This window comes from Bombina bombina, chromosome 1 (genome assembly GCF_027579735.1).
Source record: "Bombina bombina isolate aBomBom1 chromosome 1, aBomBom1.pri, whole genome shotgun sequence".
Lineage (NCBI taxonomy): Eukaryota > Metazoa > Chordata > Amphibia > Anura > Bombinatoridae > Bombina > Bombina bombina.
This window is the reverse complement of record NC_069499.1, coordinates 1380426907-1380450861: the sequence shown is the minus strand read 5'-3', so window position 1 is coordinate 1380450861 and position 23955 is coordinate 1380426907. Positions and strand designations below refer to the sequence as shown.

Below are 23955 nucleotides of genomic sequence, written 5' to 3'. Positions count from 1 at the left end.
CAGGAGCTCGGCATTCTGTCGAGACACCATCAGATCCAGCTCCAGCATCCCCCTTCTGAAGGTCAAGCTGTAGAACACCTCCGGATGGAGCTCCCACTCCCCGGGATGAAAGGTCTGTCTGCTTAGAAAATCCGCTTCCTAGTTGTCCACTCCAGGAATGTGGATGGCAGATAGACAACAATTGTTAGCTTCCGCCCACTGAATAATCTGAGCCACCTCTTTCATGGCTAAGGAACTCTGAGTTCCTCCCTGGTGGTTGATGTAAGCCACTGAGGTTATGTTGTCCGACTGGAACCTGATAAACCGGGCCAAGGACAACTGAGGCCAAGCCATCAGAGCATTGAAAATCACTCTCAACTCCAAGATGTTTATGGGGAGAGCAGACTCCTCCCGAGACCAGAGTCCCTGCGCCTTTAACAAGTCCCAGACTGCCCCCCCCAGCCCAGCAGGCTGGCATCCGTGGTCGCAAACACCCAGGAAGGTCTCTGAAAGCATGTTCCTTGAGAGAGATGTTCCTGAGAAAGCCACCACGGGAGAGTCTCTTGTCGACTGATGTAGATCTATCCTCTGAGACAGAGCCGCATAGTCCCCGTTCCATTGCCTGAGCATGCATAACTGCAGAGCTCTCAAATGGACTCGAGCAAAGGGAATGATGTCCATGGAAGAAACCATCAGACCAATTACCTCCATACATTGAGCCACTGATGGCCGAACAGTAGACTGTAGAGAGAGGCAAGAGGAAAGAATGTTGGCTTTTCTGACCTCCATCAGAAATATTTTCATCGACAGGGAATCTATTATGGTCCCTAAGAAGACTATCAATAATCAAAAGATTTCCAGCCTCCAATTTGTAAGTTAAAAAAACCTTTATTCGCTTACACAGGGCCCATAATACAGCAACAACGTTTCAAACCAGAAATTGGTTCTTAGTCATGTCAGTGAATCTATGTGCAGGTGTGCCTTTTATACCTATCAAATAATTAACAGACTAAATGACACTGCCATCTTGTGTACATTTTGCAGTAGGCATGTGTATGACAACACTATTGCAAAACAGGTTAAATAACACTGACAGTCTTGCATACATTTCGTAGTATATAAATGTATAGCTATCACATGCATACCTTTAAATATATATATATATATATATAATTAAAATCAATATTAAAACTTGACAAACCTACTACATAAAATTAAAACAAAATCAGAATTATACATCAGTATACTGAATTTTTTACAGGTGTATTTAAAGGAACAGCGACCAGTCAAAATCTTTATTAAGCCCTTTGGGATATAGGGAGTCTAGTTTCCTAATCCAAAACATCTCTCTTTTCTTTAACATTAATTCCCTATAACCTCCCCTCCTGGGTCTAGCCACATGTTCTATCACTTGAAAACGCAACTGGCTTATATTGTGACGCATGAAGAGAAGTGATAAGAAAGAGGAGCACCCTTATTGTTTGTCCGAATATTTGACTTATGTTCAGTCATTCTTTCTCTGACCTCCCCACTCGTTTCACCCACATCAATTCTGGCACAAGGACACTTGATAATGTATTTTGAATATGTAACCCTACACGTTAGTGTTTTATTTTGTATTTAGTCCCATTAATGGGATGAAAGAAATTTTCACCTCTAATTATAGAGCTACAATGACTACAGTGTAGGCAGGGATAACACCCTGTTCTATTTGATCCAATTCTTGTTTGTATAAAATTTTTTGCTACCTATGTCAGCGTGTACCAAAGTATCCTTCAAACTTTTACTTTTCTTATACGCTGTCATTGGTTTCTCTTGAAAACTTTAAATATGGGGATTACAATCTTTTAGAATATACCAATATTTATTCAAGATATTTGTAATTTTTGGACCCAAGTTATTATATTGGGTTACAAATATTATTCTGTCTCCTTTGTTATTCTTGTTCTTTCTAACTTTGTGTTCATTATTCTTATTTACAAATTCAAGTTGATAATTTATTAGTTTTTCAGGGTAGCCTCTGGCTATAAATTTCTTTGTCATCTCACCTAACCTCAGGTTACATCTCCTCTCATCAGTGACAATTCTCTTAACTCGCATAAACTAACTCCTTGGTATAGCCTCTAATGTATTAAGTGGTTAAAAGCTGTTATATTGAGGAATTTTATTCTTGTCTGTAGGCTACTAGATCTGTTTTAAGAAATCCTCTATCAATATATACATATACTGTATATATATATATATATATATATATATATATATATGAACACCCATTTCACTCATATTGAGAGAAAACCTAAGGCCCGATACTGCTGTATTTAAATGATCAACAAACTCCAATAGGCTTCCAACGTCCCCCAACCATTTGCCAAATATATCATCGATGAATCTCCCCCAGGCAGCGCCATAACGCAAAAATAGCCTATGTGGGTATACAAATTTTTCTTCAATATTTGACATATAAATGTTAGCATATGTTGGGGCGACGTTGGAGCCCATTGTCGTTCCCTGTTTTTGCAAAAAGAAATGATCTTGAAACAAGAAATAATTTTGATAAAGAATCAAAGATAACAGATCAACCAAAAATTGTATTTCATCATTACCATATCCACTATCTGTTTTAAGTATATTGGCCCCTGCAGCAATGCCACTCGTATGTTTAATCGAAGTGTATAGGCTTGTTACATCTAACGTAAATAAAATACACTTATCACCAATATGTCCTGCATCCTTTAATTTAGTTTAAAAAAATCATTAGTGTCCCTTAAAGGGACACTAAACCCACATTTTTTTCTTACGTGATTCAGATAGAGCATGCGATTTTAAGAAAATGTATAATTTACTCCTATTATCAATTTTTCTTCGTTCTCTTTCTATCTTTATTTGAAAAATAAGGCATCTAAGCTTTTTTTTTTGGTTCAGCCCTATGTACAGCACTTTTTTTTTGGTGGATGAATTTATCCACCAATCAGCAAGAACAACCCAGGTTGTTCATCAAAAATTGGCCGGCATCTAAACTTACATTCTTGCATTTCAAATAAAAATACCAAGAGAATGAAGAAAATTTGATAATAGGAGTAAATTAGAAAGTTGCTAAAAAACGAAAGAAAAAATTTGGGTTCAGTGTCCCTTTAAGTATGAGGATGATTTAAGGAGATGAGGTTGTAATACCTTATCCAAAAATACTAAGATTTTAGATAAAACTGAATTTACCCCTGCCACTATGGTGGATGATTTTCATCCTTATGGATTTTCGGCAGTACATATAAAACAGGCCTCATTGGATTCTTTTCAATCAAAGATTCTTTAAATTTCTCTGAAATAATACTAGCTTTAACTGTCTGTCTTGTTATATGCTCTCTTTATCCACTAGGTCGCCCCATAGTGGCAGGGGTAAATTCAGTTTTCTCTAAAATCTTAGTATTTTTGGTAATAAAAAATATCTGTCAGACCTGGTCCAAACAAGTTCTTACCCTTGTAAGGAATTGCCAGAAGTTTGGATTTAGATGCAACATCCGCTGACCAAGATTTTAGCCACAAAGCTCTGCGCGCCAGTATAGCAGACCCAATAGGAGGTCACACTTGTCACAGTAGAAATACACACTGCAGGTTGCCATTGGAGACCAATAGGAGGTCACACTTGTCACAGTAGAAATACACACTGCAGGTTGCCATTGGAGACCTTGATGAATATACATTTTCTTCAAATAAAACTCAGTTTTTGTGTCCATTGGGTCCTTAAATGAACAGCTATCCTCAATAAGAATAGTAGTTCTTTTGGCCAGGGTAGAAATAGACCCTTCCACCTTGGGCACCGCTTGCCACAACTCCTTAAAGGAGTAAGCCACAGGAAACATCTTTTTAAAGACAGGAGACGGGGAAAAAGGAATCCCAGGTCTCTCCCATTGCCATGCAATAATTTCCATAGCACGGCCTGGCACAGGAAATATCTCCATAGGGGAAAGAACATCAAAGTATTTTTTAAGTTTACTAGGTTTCTTAGGGTTGACAACGACAGAGGTATTGGAGTCGTCCAGAGCAGCCAAAACCTCCATTAGCAGGACAAGGAGGTGTTCAAGCTTAAATCTGAAGGATACAACTTCAGCATCGGATGAAGGAATTACACTGTCTAAATCTGAGATTTCACCCTCAAAGGCTACTGACGTATCTTCCTCATCTGACTTATGAGAAAGAGCAATCTGTGTAGCCAAAACTGGAGCAGACACCTTACTATCCAAGTCTTTAACTTTCCTCTTGCGTTTTCCCTGAAGCATGGGCAGCTAAAGCCTCGGGTACTGCAGAAGATATCTGGGCGGCAATCTCTGCTTGCAAATAAACTCCTCCAGGAGATTGAGAGGAACCGCATGGCACTGCATGTGATACCATTGAGGCTTGGGGCTGTTGAGGAGAAAGCTGTGGCAAAGCCTGAACAGCATCATCCTGAGAGACATTTGGCTCAGACACAAAAAGCTTATCTTTATTTTTTAAAGTTCTCTCTATGCAAGAAAACAGAATTGCATAGGTGGCAACACTTGACTATCCAAGCAAAGGCTACATAAGTCCATAACATTAAGATCCTGATCCATCATGTATGGAAAAACGGAACCAATTAACTAAAAAAAAGTTTCTGTAGTATTGTTTCTTTAAATTTAATTGCGGTGAGAACGATGTGTTTGCACACATAATCCCCTACAAAAAAAATGTTTGCCAAGTCAAAATTAATTTATTTTGAAAACCTTGCCTAAAAAGCACCTCCACACCTCAGTCTATAAATGCAGTGCTTACCTGCCCTCTCGAAGTGAGACGGACTACCAGTACACTTGCCGGGCTCCGGAGAAAACTACACTCTCAGCCTTGAAGTGTGACTGCTTATTTCTCAGTGTCTGCACAAACTAACCCGGAACCGGCAAGGGATCATGTGACCGGCTTCTGAGTTGCGCCACTAGTTGCAATAGGCGCGCTTCCAGCCGGAAAAGAAGGGGCCAAAATGAAAAAGTTTCCTGTAGCACTCAGCTACGAAACAGAGGAAATAAAAAATGCCTCCACATAAATGTGCTCCAAGCTAAGTTTCTAGACGGAACCAAATAAGTGTCTAAAGTCAGCCAAAATTAACCCTTAGCGTTCCAAGCAAAGTTGTCCAAAAAGTTTAACCCCTTATCTCTCTCACATGCAAAGTGCCTGCTACTGCCCAATTAACCCTTCTCACAGGGTTCTAGCCCCACAAATGCTTGCAGACTCAGGGATTTCTACCCCCTCAGTGCCAGTCTCTCTAGAAGACAACAAAAAGGCACTTAACTGCATCTAGCCGTCCGGCAGGAGGACTGCCTACCCGGTATGAGAGGATGCCACTCCTCACAGAGACCTGTAGAAAAAAAGAGAGAACAGAGTAAACCTACTCTGGCTTCTATTTAATGGCAGCAACAATGTTAGGAAAACGCAGCAAGGTCCACCTCACAAGTTCCTGACTGCTTTAAAGCCACCACTACTCTACTGAAAAGATTAACGTGGACTACAGCTATACCCAGAACACAGGAAAGATCAGAGCAAACCTACTCTGGCTTTTAAAATAATATCTTGCTTGTAACAAAGCAATTCAATTTTCTTCAGACACCAAAACTTTACAACCTCCTTGCACAGAAGGCAAAGAGAATGACTGGGGTTTGTGGAAGGGGGGGTGATACTTAACAGCTTTGCTGTGGTGATCTTTGCCTCCTCATGCTAGCCAGGAGTGATAGTCCCAATAGTAATTGAGGACGCTGTGGACTCACCATATCTTAGGAAAGAAATTGACAATATGAGTAAATTAGAAAGTTGCTTAAAATTGCCTGCTCTATCTGAATCATAAAACAAAAAAAATCTTGGTTTAGTATCCCTTTAATGGTATTAACACGACAGAAGACAAACTGCATTTATAAATGAGACAGACACCATTTAAAAGAAGTTTCACAGGAAGCTTTATTTCTAACCATTAACCAACGTAAGGACAATGGTCTCCAAAAAATATGGGACTCGTATACTTAATTATTACTGTCAACCATGAAACCCAAAATGTTTCTTCCGCCATTAAAAATAGTGCATACATTTTTTTAACTACTTTCAAATTTACATCTATTATCAATTATACCTCATTCTCTTGGTATCCTTTGTTAAAGTAGCAGCAATGCACTACTGGGACCTAGCTGAACACATCGGAAAGCCAATGACAAGAGGCATACATGTGCAGCCACCGATCAGCAGATAGATCCCAGCTCCTGGACCTACTTAGTTATGCTTTCCAACAAAGAAAACCAAGAGAACTAAGCAAATAAGATGATAAAAATAAACTGGAAAGTTGCTTAAAATTGCATGCTCTGTCTGAATCATGTAGGATTCATGTCCCTTTAAAGAGACATACTGGTGCAAACATAAAATTCTCGAAGATGTTATTTATCCTTCATGCTCGCCCTTATGTGTTTAACCCACCATAAAATGTTAAACACATAGCAAAGGACCCACTCCTGAGCAGGAAACGGTCTGTAAGACAATCAGAAGTGGCATACTTATGTAGTCCCCAATTATCAGCCATATCCTGAACAGGAGCTGCATGACTTCCAAGGACCTTTAGAAGTTAAACACAGGTGCACAAATAAGAACAAAAAGTAAAATGCTCTAATGGATTAGAGTATTTTTTGTGCATTAGAACGGCCCTTTAACTGCTCTTTAAATTAGATTCCAAAGCAGATTTGATGTTTCCTAAGAACAGATCTAAGCCATTATCAGAGAGGCTACACCCATCACTGCTATACAGATCAGTTAAGCTTGCCTGAATGTTGCCATGTTCCACTACAAAGCCACCCAATGAGATCACGGCTTTGCTTAATTCACTGTTCACTTTACGCCTTGTTCGATAACCAGGTTTTGAGTCTATAAATGGCCATGATCGGCATGAGATTGCCTTAGACCACGCTATTCTGACCCCGCAAAAGATGGAATGCACACAATGCAGGTCTGAAACCATCATAGCAATAAGATCAGCAACGGGCATACGGCCAAAATCATTCCCCCCCAAGTGAAGGACCAAGATATCCGGCCTGCCCCAGAGACTCTGAGCCAGACGAATAGCAAAAGCAAGATCTGTCCAGCTCATTCCCCTAAGTCCAAGCCACCTGATACATATGAAGTCTTTTGAGAAACCTAGCTGCTGTCCACCTGGTGACATGGCTGCCCGATTGGCTGCTCGGTGAATAAAGGAATGTCCCATTATCCATATCTGAATGGCCCTTTGCTGTGTGTCTGCAAAAAACAAATAAAAAAATAGAATAAAATAAAATGTATAGCAGGAAACCATTTCTAAAGAAAACCTGTCAATTATCTGATTGAACCATAACACTTACTGTATTAAACATCTTATACCAAGCAACAGACCTCACAAAAGTAACCTAAATTTGACAACTAGACACATATTGCACTTATATGATGGGCTGCAGTAACAAAAGCGATACCTAATCAGAAAACTGAATGAACATCTTCCAGGTAGCCCTTTCTTCAGCCTAAGCATAATATAAGACTGCTAATAACATTATCTGACAAAGCTCCTCATCAACCTGCGTAGGTTGTACAAATCAGGAATTTAAAATTGCAATGCCCAACTTATAATTTCACGACAAAAATTGAAAAATCCAAAAGAAAGCAATTAACACTGGAGATTCTACATGATGAAGTTTAAAGGAACATAGTACTCATATGCTAAATCACTTTAAACTAATGCAGCATAACTGTAAAAAGCCGACAGGAAAATATCACCTGAGCATCTCTATGTAAAAAAGGAAGATATTTTACCTCACAATTTCCTCAGCTGTGTAAAAAGTTATACTTCAGCTGCTGTCCAGCTGCAGGTTAAAAAAAAAAAAAATGAAGAAATTAACTGCAGTCAATCAGCATCAACAGTGCTGAAATCATGGACTCTTTTACTCTTATCTTATGAGATTTTATATAAAAGACAAAACAAAGGGGCGCCTCATGTGTAGTATCATCAAATAAGCATAAAGCCACAGAAAAAAGCCAAATGGGTACTCACAAGGCTCTGGAGCACACCTATGTGCTTGTAGGGACAGGCTGCAGATTTTATCAGGTGTGACAGCTCACCCACAGAGGATATCAGTCATTAACTGTAGTAGGAAAATAAAACACAGGAAAAGCACCAAATTGTGCAGATCACAAAGGATATGGTGTTTGACTTAGCACAAAGAAAGATTGGGTACTCACATATTAGATGAGCACACTTATGTGCTAGTAGGAGCAAGCTGGCATATTATGGTAAGGTGTGTCAGCTCACCACCAAGGGACTTTTCCTTAGGATGCAATATCCAAAATAGGCAGACTTCAGTGTGTTAGGTTCCACTCCAAGCAGGTGCAGGCAGGTAAAATCACTCACAAGAGTATTTTTTAAAAACTAAAAAGTTCTATTTATTAAAAACAAATTAAAATACATATACAAATGGAGTGAACTAGGGGCATACAGTCAAGCCCCCTGTAAATGCAACGCGTTTCTCGGCTCATGCAATAATTTTTATTTGTTTATAATAAATATAACTTTTTAATTTTTTTAAAAACTCTTGTGAGTGATTTTACCTGCCTGCACCTGCTTGCAGTGGAACCTAACACACTGCCACTTTTGGATATTGCATCCTAAGGAAAAGTCCCTTTTTTCTGTGGCTTTATGCTTATTTGATGATACTACACATGAGGCGCCCCTTTGTTTTGTCTTTTATATAGCATCTCTGGACCATTGTTGGTGAGGAGGAGGCTGCCATAGTTGGGAAGAAAGATACACTTCTTAATCTGAAATTTAACTTTCCTTTAACATGCAAAATTGCTGGCAATTCTAATTGTATTTACATGCTTATATATCATTGAGGTTATCATTAGCTATTTATTAGCGCTCACCCTTTTGTTGTGTAGATATCTTATGAGATTTGACTTAATTCTCATGAGATTTCATAGTAAACCTCCTTAAACTGAATAGAGATATAACATTTATGCTTACCTGATAAATTTCTTTTTTTCTGGATATGGAGAGTCCACAACGTCATTCAATTACTAGTGGGAATATCCCTCCTGGCCAGCAGGAGGAGGCAAAGATCACCACAGCAAAGCTGTTAAATGTCACTCCCCTACCCATAATCCCCAGTCATTCGACTGAAGGGAAATGGAAAATGAATAACACCACAGCAAAGCTGTTAAATGTCACTCCCCTACCCATAATCCCCAGTCATTTGACCGAAGGGAAATGGAAAATGAATAACACAAAGGTGTAGAGGTGCTTAAAGTTGAGTAAAAAAATAACTGTCTTAATAAAGGGTGGGGTCGTGGACTCTCCATATTCGGAAAGAAAGAAATTTATCAGGTAAGCATTAATTTTGTTTTCTTTCCTAAGATATGGAGAGTCCACAACGTCATTCAATTACTAGTGGGAACCAATACCCAAGTTAGAGGACACAGAATGAACAGGGAGGGAGAACAAGACAGGCAGACCTAAACAGAAGGCACCACCGCTTGAAGAACCTTTCTCCCAAAAGAGGCCCTTAGCCGAGGCAAAAGTATCAATTTTGGAAAATTTGGAAAAAGTATACAGAATTGACCAAGTTGCAGCCTTGCAAATCTGTTCCACAGAAGCTTCATTTTTGAAAGTCCAAGAAAAGGAGACAGCCCTAGTGGAATGAGCTGTAATTCTCTCAGAAGGCAGCTGTCCAGCAGTTTTATAAGCAAAACGAATTATACTTCTCAACCAGAGGGAAAGAGAAGTAGCAGTAGCTTTTGGACCCTTACGCTTTTCCTGAGAAACAAACAAACAGTGCAGAAGACTGGCGAAAATCCTTAGTCGCCTGTAGGTAGAATTTTAAAGCATGCACAACATCCAAGTTGTGTAACAGACGTTCTTTATGAGAAGAAGGAGAGAAGGAACAACAATTTCCTGATTAATATTTCTATCTGAAACCACTTTAGGAAGAAACCCCAATTTGGTACGAAGAACTGCCCTATCCTCATGAAAGATAAGGTAAGTCAAATCACACTGCAAAGACGAGAATTCCGAAACTCTCAGAGCAGAAGAGATAGCAATAAGAAACAAAACCTTCCAAGATAGCACCTTAATATCTATGGAATGCATTGGCTCAAACGGAGCCTGCTGCAAAACTTTAAGAATAAGATTAAGGCTCCAAGGAGGAGCAACAGGTTTAAACACAGGCCTGATTCTGATCAGAGCCTGACAAAAAGATTGAACATCTGGCACATCCGCCAAACGCTTGTGAAACAAAATAGATAATGCAAAAATCTGACCTTTCAGAGAACGGACTGACATCCCTTTCTCAGGACCTTCCTGGAGAAAAGACAAAATTCTAGGAATCCTGACCCTACTCCAAGAGTAGCCCTTAGATTCACACCAATAAAGGTATTTACTATATGGTGGATTTTTCGAGCAACAGGCTTGCGAGCCTGGATCATGGTCTCAATGACCAACTCAGAAAATCCACGCTTAGACAGAACTAAGTGTTCAATCTCCAAGCAGTCAGCTTCAGAGAAACGCCTTAGAAGGTCCTTCCTCAAAGGCAGTCTTCCAAGGTGGGAGAGATGACATCTCAACTAGGTCTGCAAACCAGATCCTGCGAGGCCACGAGGCTATTAGAATCAAAGACGCTCTCTCCTGTTTGATACGAGCAATGACTCGTGGAAGAAGAGCAAACAGAGGAAACAGGTATGCCAACCTGAAAACCCAAGGAACCGCCAGAGTATCTATCAGAACGGCCTGCGGATCTCTTGACCTTGAACCGTAACTTGGAAGCTTGGCGTTCTGACGGCACCCCTCATTTGAGGTGGAAAACACCTCCAACTCCAGATGGAGTTCCCACTCCCCGGGATGAAAAGTCTGTCTGCTCAGAAAATCCGCTTCCCAGTTGTCTACTCCTGGAATGTGAATGGCAGATAGACAGCAATTGTGGGTCTCTGCCCACTGAAGAATCCGAGTAGCCTCATTCATGGCTAAGGAACTCCAAGTTCCTCCCTGGTTATTGATGTAAGCCACAGAGGTTATGTTGTCTGACTGGAACTTGATAAACTGGGCTGAGGATAACTGAGGCCAAGCCAATAGAGCATTGTTAATCGCCCTCAACTCCAAGCTGTTGATGGGAAGAGCAGAATCCTCCCGAGTCTAAAGGCGCTGCGCTTTTAACGAGTTCCAGACTGCTCCCCAGCCCAGCAGGCTGGCGTCCGTGGTCCAGATCTTCCAGGAAGGTCTCTGAAAGTATGTGCCCTGAGACAGATGTTCCTTAGAAATCTACCACGGGAGAGAGTCCCTTGACGACTGATCTAACTATTCTCGGAGATAGATCCGCATGGTCACCATTCCATTGTCTAAGCATGCACAACTGGAGAGCTCTCAAATGGAATCGAGCAAAAGGAATGATGTCCATGGAAGCCACCATCAGACTGATTACCTCCATAGCCACTGAAGGATAAACAGAAGCCTGAAGAGAGAGACAAAAGGAAATGATTTTGTTTTTCCTGACCTCTGTCAGAAAAATCTTCATCAATAGAGAATCTATTATAGTCCCTAAGAACACTACTCTTGTAGCAGGGGAAAGGGAGCTTTTTTCCAGATTCACATTCCATCCGTGGGAACGAAGAAAAGACAACAATATCTCTGTGTGAGATTTTGCTTGCTGAAAAGATGGCGCCTGAACCAATATGTCATCCAGGTAGGGTGCCACAGCAATTTTACGAGAATGGATTACTGCCAAAAGAGCCCCCAGAACCTTTGAAAAAATTCTGGGAGCCATGGCTAGACCAAATGGAAGGGCCACAAACCTGGAAATGTTCGTCCAGAGAGGAAAATCTCAGGAAACTGTGATGGTCCCTGTGAATAGGAACATGAAGATATGCATCCTTTAGGCCTATGGTTGTCATGAACTGACCCAGTTGTACTAAAGGAAGAATGGCGCGTATAGTCTCCATCTTGTAGGATGGAACTTTGAGAAACTTGTTTAGACACTTTAAGTCTAGAATAGGACGGAAAGTTCCCTCTTTTTTGGGAACCACAAATAGGTTGGAGTAGAACCCGAGACCCTGTTCCTGCACTGGAACTGGAACTATCACTCCCAGGGAGGAAATATGTTGTATACATTTCAAGAACGCCTCTCTCTTTATCTGGTCTGCAGATAATCTTGAGATGGAATCTGCCTCTGGGAGGAAAAGTCTTGAATTCCAATTTGTAACCCTGGGATACTATGTCCACAGTATAGGGATCTGTGACATCTTGTATCAAGGCTTGAGAGAACTGAGAAAGTCTGCCCCCCCCACCTGATCCGATCCCGGTTGGGGGGCAAACCCTTCATGCTGATTTGGAATCAGCTGCAGCCTTCTTTGATTGTTTTCCCTTGTTCCAAGACTGATTGGGTTTCCAAGAAGACTTGGATTGTTCCTGCTTGGAAGAAGGGGAAGGCTTTCCTCTAAAGTTAAGAAAGGAATGAAAATTACTCTGACGTCCTTTAGGCCTATTCTTCTTATCTTGAGGTAATATCTTACACCCGTAATATCAGAGATAATTTCTGCCAAACCAGGTCCAAACAAGTTTTTGCCCTCGTAAGGAATCACCAGAAGCTTGACTTTAGAGGAAACATCCGCAGACCAGGATGTCAACCATAACGGCCTGCGGGCTAGGAGAGCGAAACTAGAAGTTTTAGCTCCTAGTCTAACAACCTGTAAAATGGCATCTGCAATAAAGGAATTGGCCAACTTAAAGGGACATTGAACCCAATTTGTTGTGATTCAGATAGAGCATGCAATTGTAAGCAACTTTCTAATTTACTCCTATTATACATTTTTCTTCGTTCTCTTGCTATCTTTATTTGCATCTAAATTATTTTATGGTTCAGTACCCTGGACAGCACTTGTTTATTGGTTGGTTAAATCAATCCACCAATCAGCAAGAACAACCCAAGTTGTTCACCAAAAATGGGCCGGCATCTAAACTTACGTTCTTGCTTTTCAAATAAACATAACAGAATAAAATTTGATAATAGGAGTAAATTAGAAAGTTGCTTAAAATTGCATGCTCTATCTGAATCACGAAAGGAAAAATTTGGGTTCAATGTCCCTTTAAGAGCTTTAATCCTATCTTGAATTTCATCCAAGGAAGTCTCTACTTGAAGAGAATCAGACAAGGTGTTGAACCAATAAGATGCTGCACTAGTAACGGTGGCAATACACACTGCAGGTTGCCATTGGAGACCTTGATGAACATAAATCTTTTTCAAATAAGCCTCCAGCTTCTTGTCCATCGGATCCTTAAAAGAGCAGCTATCCTCAATAGGAATAGTGGTTCTCTTAGCCAGAGTGGAAATGGCCCCTTCAACTTTGAGTACAGTATAACAAGGGTCTTTAATGGAGTCCTCAACAGGAAACATTTTCTTAAAAATGGGAGATGGCGAAAAAGACAACCCTGATTTCTCCCATTCCTGTGAGATAATCTCCCTAGCACGGTCCGGCACAGGAAAAACCTCCAAAATGGAAGGTTCATCAAAGAAACTTTTAAGTTTACTCAGTCTCAGAAGAAGGAATTATACTGTCCGAATCTGAGATTTCACCCTCAGAAAGGCCCAATGTATCTTCCTCATCAGACTTATGAGAAAGGGCAACTTGGGAAGCCGAAATGAGGACAGGCACCTTACTTTCTGAATTTCCCCTTTCATTTTCCCTGTAATCTGGGAAAGGCAGCTAATGCCGCAGATACCGCTGAAGATACCTGGACAGCAATTTCTGCTTTTAAATAAACTCCACTAGGAGTTATAGAGGAACCGCAAGGCACTGCATGTGACGCCATTGAGGCTTGGGACGTAGCAGAAGAAAGCTGAGGTATTATTTTAACAGCATCATCCTGAGAGACATTAGGCTCAAAAATGTTACCTTTATGTTGCAAGGTTTTCTTGACACATGAAGAACAAAATTGCATAGGAGATGCAATTTGTGCATCTAAACATAATAAGAATGAATTCATGAGAGCAGGCTCTTGCTCCATATCAGACATGTTGTGAAGCAGTAAATAAACTTGTACAGATACGTTTCAAAGATGTTAATATTCAATTAAAATAAGCCAAGTAAAAAACACACTTTAAATTTTATACCAAATTAGGATCGATCCCCAGCTAAAATTATGTGAGAAAAGTTAAGAAAAAACATTTAATAAACATCAAATAAACTTCTAAAATACCCATCAGGCAAACCCACACATCAACTACTGAGGTGTCTTACCGCTACCAATTAAGACCAGATCACCCAGAAATGGAGAAAAACTACTTTTTCCTCAGAAACGTTATGAAGTAAAGCCGGACATGTGACACCAACTGCCGAGCTCAAATTACTTCTACAACAAAGAGAGGCACTATTTCCTGGTACACTGAGTACCAGAAAAAAACGTTTTTTCAAACCTGACCGTTTCAAATGTTGCATGTTTTATTTTAAAGCAATGGGGAAATGAATAAGCTGCTGAAATAGAAAATTCAGCCTTACTTTCAGTTTAAACTTGTATTGTTTTATCAAGTAAATATGTGTCAGAAAATAAAGCCTAATAAAAAAAATGTACCCTTTCTTTTTAAAAGAATTTAAATGTTAGTCTTACACATGCTACAGTGCCTGCTTCATGCCCCAGTGTAACCCATACAACAGGATTATATACGTCCCAATAAAAAAGCAGTGTCTTTTAATTTGTTAAGTGCATGGTCTCCCCAACTGGAAGAAAAAGCACTTACCTGCTCCGCTGTCCGCCATGTAGACAGTTACAAGGTATGAGAGGACACAGTTCCTCACAGAGACCTTTTAAAAGAAAGAACAGAGTAGCCAACTCTGGCTTTCTAAACTAGGGCAGAAATTGTTAGGAAAATGCAGCAAGTACCTCTTTACAAGTTCATAACTGCTTTAAAGCCACCACTACCCGACTGCAAGGAATGACGTGGAATACGGCTATACCCCAAAACTTGTAGATCAAATCAAAATCTTTCTTCAGACACCTAAACTTCACCTCCTCCATGCACCGAAGGCAAAGAGAATGACTCGGGGTTGTGGGTAAGGGAGTGATACTTAGCAGTTTAACTGTGGTGCTCTTTGCCTCCTCCTGCTGGCCAGGAGTGATATTCCCAATAGTAATTACTCAAGCCGTGGGCTCACGATATCTTACGGAAAAAAAACAAAAAATCTTTAATTACAAATACAATTCTTTTTTTTTTTGGAAGAACACTTTTCTTTTTTGGAAATACAATACATTTTTTTCTTTTGGTGGTACAATTTTTTTTTATTACATTTCCAGCATGTGTCAAAACAATGTAACAAATAATCGAGTTTCCATTTTGCTAAAGACTTGTGATGTCACAGGAAGTCAGTTCAGCAGGTTGCTTGCAATCTAGCTACTACTGCTTTGCTTTTAACTAAATGTGGAGAAAAGGCTGACAACACAGCACATCTCAGGTAAACTTTTAACATTTATCATGTAATATACAGCATGGCTTAACATGAGTAAAGTGCATCATACAACACTATACAGAGGAACATTGATTTTAATGTTTAAAAATGAAATGTATGCTTACCTGATGAATTTGCTTCTTTTTAGATACGATGAGTCCACGGATTTCATCCTTACTTGTGGGATATCGCCTCCTGGTCAGCAGGAGGAGGCAAAGAGCACCACAGCAGAGCTGTATATATAGCTCCTCCCTTCCCTCCTACTCCAGTCATTCGACCGAAGTTAGGAAGAGAAAGGAAAAGCCAAGGTGCAGAGGTGACTGAAGTTTAACAAAAATAAAGACCTGTCTATAAAACAGGGTGGGCCATGGAATCGTATCTAAAAAGAAACAAATTTATCAGGTAAGCATGAATTTCCTTTTCTTTTTAAAGATACGATGAGTCCACGGATTTCTTCCTTACTTGTGGGATACAATACCAAAGCTATAGGACACGGATGAAAAGGGAGGGACAAGACAGGGAACCTTAACGGAAGGCACCACTGCTTGAAGAACTTTACTCCCAAAAACAGCCTCAGCCGAGGCAAAGGTATCAAATTTGTAAAATTTGGAAAAAGTGTGAAGAGACGACCAAGTTGCAGCTTTGCAAAACTGTTCAACAGAAGCATCATTTTTGAATGCCCATGAGGAAGCCACAGCCCTAGTGGAATGAGCCGTAATTCGTTCAGGAGGCTGCTGTTCCGCAGTCTCATATGCAAAACGGATGATACTCTTCAGCCAAAAAGAAAAAGAGAGGTAGCCGTAGCTTTCTGACCCCTACGTTTCCCAGAAAAAACGACAAACAAGGAAGACAATTGACGAAAATCCTTAGTCGCCTATAAGCAGAACTTCAAAGCACGGACCACGTCCAAATTATATAACAGACGCTCCTTCTTAGAAGAAGGATTAGGACACAAGGAAGGAACAACAATTTCCTGATTAATATTTCTATTTGAAACAACCGTAGGAAGAAAACCAGGCTTGGTGCGTAACACCACCTTATCCGAATGGAAAATAAGATAAGGAGAATCACATTGTAATGCCGAAAGCTCAGATACTCTTCGAGCAGAAGAGATAGCAACCAAAAATAAAACTTTCCAATATAATAACTTAATATCAATGGAATGCATAGGTTCAAACGGAACCCCTTGAAGAACATTAAGAACTAAATTCAAACTCCAAGGAGGAGCAATTGGTCTAAATACAGGCCTGATTCTAGTCAGAGCCTGACAAAAAGATTGTACATCTGGAACATCTGCCAGACGCTTGTGTAACAAAATAGATAAAGCAGAAATCTGTCCTTTTAAAGAACTTGCTGACAACCCCTTCTCCAATCCTTCTTGGAGAAAAGACAAAATCCTGTTAATCCTAACCCTACTCCATGAGTAACCCTTGGATTCACACCAATAAAGATAGTTACGCCATATCTTATGGTAAATTTTCCTAGTAACAGGCTTACGTGCCTGAATCAAGGTATCTATGACCGAATCAGAAAACCCTCGCTGAGATAAAATCAAGCCTTCAATCTCCAAGCAGTCAGCTGCAGAGAAACTAGATTCGGATGATGGAAGGGACCCTGAATGAGAAGGTCTTTCCTCAATGGGAGCTTCCACGGTGGCTGAGATGACATGTCCACCAGATCAGCATACCAAATCCTGCGAGGTCTGCGATGAGGATCACCGATGCCCTCTCCTGTTTGACTCGAGCAATCACCCGGGGAAGGAGAGCAAATGGAGGGAATACATAAGCTAGGCTGAAAGACCAAGGCACTGCCAAGGCATCTATCAGCTCGGCCTGAGGATCCCTGGACCTGGACCCGTATCTCGGAAGCTTGGCATTTGGACGAGATGCCATGAGATCCAACTCCGGCCTGCCCCATCTGAGAATCAGGCTGGAAAATACCTCCGGATGGAGTTCCCATTCTCCCGGATGAAACGTCTGTCTGCTCAGAAAATCCAGTTTTCCACCCCTGGGATGTGGATTGCTGACAGATAGCAACAGTGAGACTCCGCCCACTGTATTATCTTGGCTACTTCTGTCATCGCCAAGGAACTCCTTGTTCCTCCCTCATGATTGATCTAAGCTACAGTCGTTATGTTGTCCGACTGGAACCTGATGAATTGGGCCAAAGCCAACTGAGGCCAAGCCTGAAGCGCATTGAATATTGCTCTCAATTCTAGGATATTGATGGGAAGGAGAGACTCTGCCTGAGTCCATACCCCCTGAGCCCTTAGGGAGTCCCAGACTGCTCCCCATCCTAACAGGAAGGCATCCATTGTCACTATCACCCATGAGGGTCTGCGGAAGCAAGTCCCCTGAGATAGATGATCCAGCGACAATCACCATAGAAGAGAGTCTCTTGTCTCCTGATCCAGATTTTATTATGTATAATCTCCATTCCACTGCCTGAGCATGCTTAATTGCAGAGACCTGAGATGAAAACAAGCAAACGGAACGATGTCCATTGCCGCAACCATCAATCTGATTACCTCCATGCACTGAGCCACTGACGGACGAGGATTGGACTGAATGAGTCGACATGCACTCAGAATCTTTGACTTTCTGACCTCCGTCAGAAAAATCTTCATTGAGATAGAGTCGATTAGAGTTCCCAGAAAGGGTACTCTTGTCTGAGGAACCAATAAACTCTTTTCCAGATTTACCTTCCACCCGTGGGTTCTTAGGAAGGAAAGCACAATGTCCGTATGGGACCTTGCCAGGTGAAATGACGACGCCTGGATCAGTATATCGTCCAGATAAGGCGCCACCACGATTCCCCACGGTCTTAGAACCGCCAATAAAGACCACAGAACCTTTGTGAAAATTCTGGGCGCCGTGGCCAGACCGAAAGGGAGAGCCACAAACTGATAATGTTTGTCCAGAAAGGCAAACCTCAGGAACTTGTGATGATCTCTGTGTATAGGAACATGAAGGTACGCATCCTTCAGATCAATGGAAGAATGGTACGAATGGTTTCCATCTTGAAAGATGGAACCCTGAGAAACTTGTTTAGACTCTTGAGATCTAAGATAGGTCTGAAGGTTCCCTCCTTTTTGGGAACTACAAACCGATTTGAATAAAACCCCTGGTCCTGTTCCTGAATTGGAACAGGACAGATGACTCCCATGGAGGAGAGGTCTCTTACACAGCGTAAGAACGCCTTCCTCTGGGGGAAGAATTTCTGAATTCCAGCTTGTATCCCTGAGACACTATCTCTAATGCCCAGGGATCCTGAACATCTCTCATCCAAGCCTGGATAAAGAAAGACAGTCTGCCCCCTACTAGATCCGGTCCCGGATCGGGGGCCAACCCTTCATGCTGACTTGGGAGCAGTAGCAGGCTTCTTGGATTGTTTACCCTTGTTCCAAGACTTATTAGGTCTCCAGGTAGGCTTGGTTTGCGAATAGTTACCTTCCTGTTTAGAGGAAGAGGAAGGGGGGATTCCCTTGAAGTTTCGAAAGGAACGAAAATTACTCTGTCAACCTCTCTGTTTGGATTTCTTATCCTGAGGGAGGAGATGACCCTTGCCTCCTGTGATGTCAGAAATAATTTCCTTCAACTCAGGTCCGAACAGGGTCTTCCCCTAGTAAGGAATAGCCAAAAGCTTAGCCTTAGATGACACATCTGCAGACCAAGATTTCAACCATAAGGCTCTGCGTGATAAGATGGAAAATCCTAAACTCTTAGCCGTCAATTTGGTAATCTGCAAAGAAGCATCTGTAATAAATGAATTAGCTAATGTAAGAGCTTTAATCCTATCCTGTATTTCTTCCAAAGAAGTCTCAGTTTAAAGAGATTCTTCCAAAGCATCAAACCAATAAGCAACCGCAGTGGTAACCGTAACAATGCAGGCCACCGGTTGCAATAGCAACATAGATCTTTTTAAGGAGACCCTCCAATTTCTTATCCACAGGGTCTTTGAAAGCACAACTATCCTCGATAGGGATAGTAGTTCGTTTAGCCAAGGTGGAAATAGCTCCCTCCACCTTAGGGACCGTCTGCCAAGAGTCCCTAATGGCGTCAGCTATAGCGTACGTTTTCTTGAAAACAGGAGAAGGGGAGAATGGAATACCCGGTCTCTCCCATTCCTTAGCAATAATTTCTGAAGTCCTCTTAGGAACTGGAAAAACATCAGAATAAGAAGGGACCTCTAAATATCTGTCAAACTTACTCAATTTCTCTGGAGGAACCACAATTGAATCACAGTCATCCAGAGTCACCAAAACCTCCCTTAGCAACAGGTGGAGGTGTTCAAGCTTAAACCTGAAAGACACCACATCTGAATCCGTCAGAGGTAAGGCACTTCCTGAGTCAGAAAGTTCACCCTCAGATAGGACCTCCATACCCTCCAATTCAGAGCCCTGGGAAGGTACATCTGAGATCGCCATCAAAGCATCAGAAGCTGTATGGACCATGTGGTTATTCTTCCTACTGCGTTTGCCTTGAAGTACGGGAAAGGCAGATAACGCTTCTGAAAGTGTAAATGACATAACTGCAGCAATGTCCTGCAGTGTGATCGCAGCAAAAGCTGCCGAGGAACTTGGCGCCGCTTGAGCGGGCATTAAGGACTGTGACGCTTGGGGAGAAAGTTGCGGCATACTCTGAATCTCCTCAGCAGAACCCTGAGAAGCATCCGCTTTTGACAAACTTATTAAAGAAAATTTGCTCTTTAAACTGTAATGCCCTCTCAGTGCATGAGGGACAAAAAGTAACAGGGGGTTCCACATTGGCATTCAAACATAAGGAACATGTAATGCTCTGAAGATCTTCCATGACAAAAAAACAAACAATTTTGGTTGTGGCACTGTTACATATGTGATGTATTTAAACTCTTAAAATATGAAAACAGTCTAATATGACTGTTGTCAATATCCAAGAAAAACTGAGTGGAACTGAGCCTTTAAGCACAAAATAATTTATTCAAATTTTACTGCCCCAACACTCTGACCGGTAATACTGAGCAAAAGAAACTGCGATTGCAAAGATAATAATAACAATCTGGCCGTTAATCTAAGTCACTAAATTGAAATAAAACAGTGCACCCCTTCGCCACAGCTCTGCTGTGGCGCCTACCTGCCCCCACGATACACCGACTATGGTCACCGTTCTGCAGAGTGCCGAAGACCGTCCATGTTTAACACTTAACCATGCGGTCTAATGAAACACCGGAGTCCACAAGCATACTGCTCCTCTGGTGCCGGGATCTCTTAGGAATAATAACTGCGCGGCTTCTCAAGCGCGCGAACGCTAAGCCCCGCCCCTCATGGGCGGACAAACTGAAGCTCGTCTGAACCCGGCTAAAGTAGCGTGTTATAAACAACTAATGCCGGTCAAAAACTTCCTAGCAAATGTGAAGCACTTATGCACCAAACACACTGAGCAAGCTAAAGTAGCTGACACCGGAGTATAATATAAAAAACTCTGAAGTGCAGAATCCCCAGCGTCTAGCCCACAGCTCCAAAGTAGCGTGTATAATACTATCCTGTATTTCCCACTGCCCGTCAAACAGGGCCATTAGTCATGAAAGCCCATAATAACAGTACAGTCCTAACAGTAAAAGTCATTGAGTAATGAGGGGAACCTTTACCCACAGTTGTCATGTCTGGAGTAAGAAAAGTGAATGACCCCTCACGTCAGATAGGGAAAAAAACAGTCTGTTCTGAGTTAATTTATGTCCCAGAAATTAAGGACTGCACATACCTCAATGCTGAGCGACAGCATGACTTGTCCCACACGATCAAAAGGTCCTTCTTCTCCTCCTGTAGATCTGTGGGAACAAACAGGGTCTTAGATAATATCTGCTAAGACCATCATCTGCAGGGCAGCACATAGTATGGGAGGCGCAGAGAGAATGAAAATCCCACCAGTTCCCATTGCTTAAAAGCCACCTGTAGCTCTTCTCTAGAGGCTGACAAGGAATACGGCTACACCCTGAGTAAAATAGCACTCACTAGTACCATTTTAAAAATAATAAACTCTTGATTCAAGAATCTAAACTAACACCTCACTTTACCTCTTCCTATCACTAACACAGGCAAAGAGAATGACTGGAGTGGGAGGGAAAGGAGGAGCTATATATACAGCTCTGTTGTGGTGCTCTTTGCCTCCTTCTGCTGACCAGGAGGCGATATCCCACAAGTAAGGATGAAATCCGTGGACTCATCGTATCTTTAAAAAGAAATACAGTTTTCATGGTAGCAGGAAAATGGTCTGTAGCATGTGGTCTTCTTTCAGAATAGAAGTTTTTTTATGTTGTCATTTACCATACAACATGCTTTAACATGCCTAAAGTGATTGTTCTGCCTTCATTTTACAATAATGTACTAAGGAATATTGATTTTTGTCAGTCATGTCTCCACATTTAATTGAAAGCAAAACAAAGAAATGTTATTTCCAAAAAAAAAAAGAATTGCATTTGTAAATTTAGATTTTTTGAATCCTATAAGTACAGTATGTAGTGCAACTAAAGTCTCACCAGATCCAGATACTGATGCGTTAGACCCAGGAACAGGCAAAGACACAGCCTTCCTTGTATTCTTGCATACCGATGCATCTTTTAACTTTTGTCTAATAAAGTCTATTTTTTTATTCTCCCCTCCGACTGCTCAGATCATTGCTTTTTTGTTTTTCTTACTGGTGGATTGGTCCCCACCGACAATCTGGTACTGGTAGTTTTCTTTTTGGGATTGTCCTTTACTTACTGGGTTCTCCGCTTTCAGCTACGGTAACTTCTTGAAGAGACACAGTATCACCTCCATTATCTTCTTCTGGCTCCATGTCAGAGATGACATCCAATGACTCTCTCACCAAGGGGGTCAAAGATACCTTGAAGGCAGATCAAAATTAAATATGTGGAGATGTGAGCTGATGACACACTACACATACAGCAAGAATTGGCAAAGCCACTGCACTTTATGAAGCCAAAAAAAAAATTAAAATAAATAAATGGATAAGGGAACAAACTGGCTGCTTGGTTACCTGTTGATACCCAGCTTCAAGGACAAGACAATACCTGTTGCTATACCAGTACACTGTAAAATTGCTTTTCAATGTATTTGCAATGACTTGTATCAGAAATTGCATTTTCAGGTTTATTTGTGTATATGAACTAGCTGGTTTTGTGCTTTGAAACCACAGCCTATTGAAATGGGGCTGAGCTTGCAGGAAATATCAGATCTCATTATGTTATTACTTTTATGTACACACACTTGTTTCCTTATCTTACTAAAGCTTAAAGGGACACTTAACTCACATTTTTTCTTTCGTGATTCAGATAGAGCATGCAATTTTAAGCAACTTTCTAATTTACTCCTATTATCAATTTTTCTTTGCTCTCTTGCTATCTTGCTATCTTTATTTAAAAAGCAGGAATGTAAAGCTTAAAGGGACAGTCAAGTCCAAAAACAACTTTGATGATTTATATAGGAAATGTAATTTTAAACAACTTTCAAATTTACTTTTATCATCAATTTTGCTTTGTTCTCTTGGTATTCTTAGTTGAAAGCTAAACCAAGGAGGTTCATATGCTAATTTCTTAGACCTTGAAGACTGCCTCTAATCTGAATGCATTTTGACCACTAGAGGGCATTAGTTCATGTGTTTCATATAGATAACATTGAGCTCATGCACGTCAAGTTACCCTGGAGTGAGTACTGATTGGCTAAAATGCAAGCCTATCAAAATAACTGAAATAAGGGGGCAGTCTACAAAAGCTTAGATACAAGGTAATCACAAAGATAAAAAGTGTATTTCTATACCAGTGTTGGTTATGCAAAATTAGGGAATGGGTAATAAAGGGATTATCTTTCTTTTTAAACAACAAAAATTCTGGTGTTGACTGTCCCTTTAAGAGTCGGACTATTTTTGGTTGAGAACCTGGGTTATGCTTGCTTATTGGCTTGCTAAATGTAGCCACCAATAAGCAAGCGCTATCCTTGGTGCTGAACCTAAAATGGGTTGGCTCTTAAGCTTTAAATTCCTGCTTTTTAAATAAAGATAGCAAGAGAACAAAGACAAATTTATAGTAAGAGTAGATGAGAAAGTTGCTTAAAATTGCATGCTCTATCTGAATCATTAAAGAAAATATTTGGGTTTAGTATCCCTTTAATGCTTACGGAGAACAAAGGAAAATTAATATTTTTTATTAACTATCTTGCACCCCACTGGGAGTGTAATTTCTTCTGCTGGCTGTGTTTACATAGCTTGTCAATAGCCTAGACTCCAGTATAGAAACTTTCAGTGTAGGTTGGGATTCCACTGCTATTTCAAATGCTGAAATAAGGGTAAACAAGCTACTTGTAAACAATTTAAAAGGACCAATTTAACTCAGTAGAATTGCATAATTAACAAGTGCATAATAATAATAAGGCAATGATTTAAAACATACTCTGAATTTCAAATAAGCAGTAGACTTTTTTTTCGGACAAATTTTTTTTCTCCCATTTGCCTACCC

At 40.7% G+C, this 23955-nt stretch overlaps 1 protein-coding gene across 2 annotated transcripts in view; it reads right to left on the bottom strand.

Annotated features, from left to right (window-relative positions):
• Window positions 1-5909: 5909 nt before the first annotated feature.
• LOC128651055 (arginine/serine-rich coiled-coil protein 2) overlaps window positions 5910-23955 on the bottom strand; it is a 71441-nt gene continuing 53395 nt past the window's right edge. Inside the window, exons 4-6 of one of the 2 annotated variants that reach the window (XM_053704473.1) lie at window positions 22205-22328; window positions 7798-7847; window positions 7213-7251 (exon numbers count right to left, since the gene is read on the bottom strand). In XM_053704473.1, coding sequence (XP_053560448.1) covers window positions 7810-7847; window positions 22205-22328 — 162 coding nt within the window. In that variant the 3' untranslated portion in view covers window positions 7213-7251; window positions 7798-7809. Of the gene's footprint in view, window positions 7252-7797; window positions 7848-22204; window positions 22329-23955 lie in introns of both variants that reach the window. The other variant, XM_053704472.1, reaches the window with a different exon arrangement.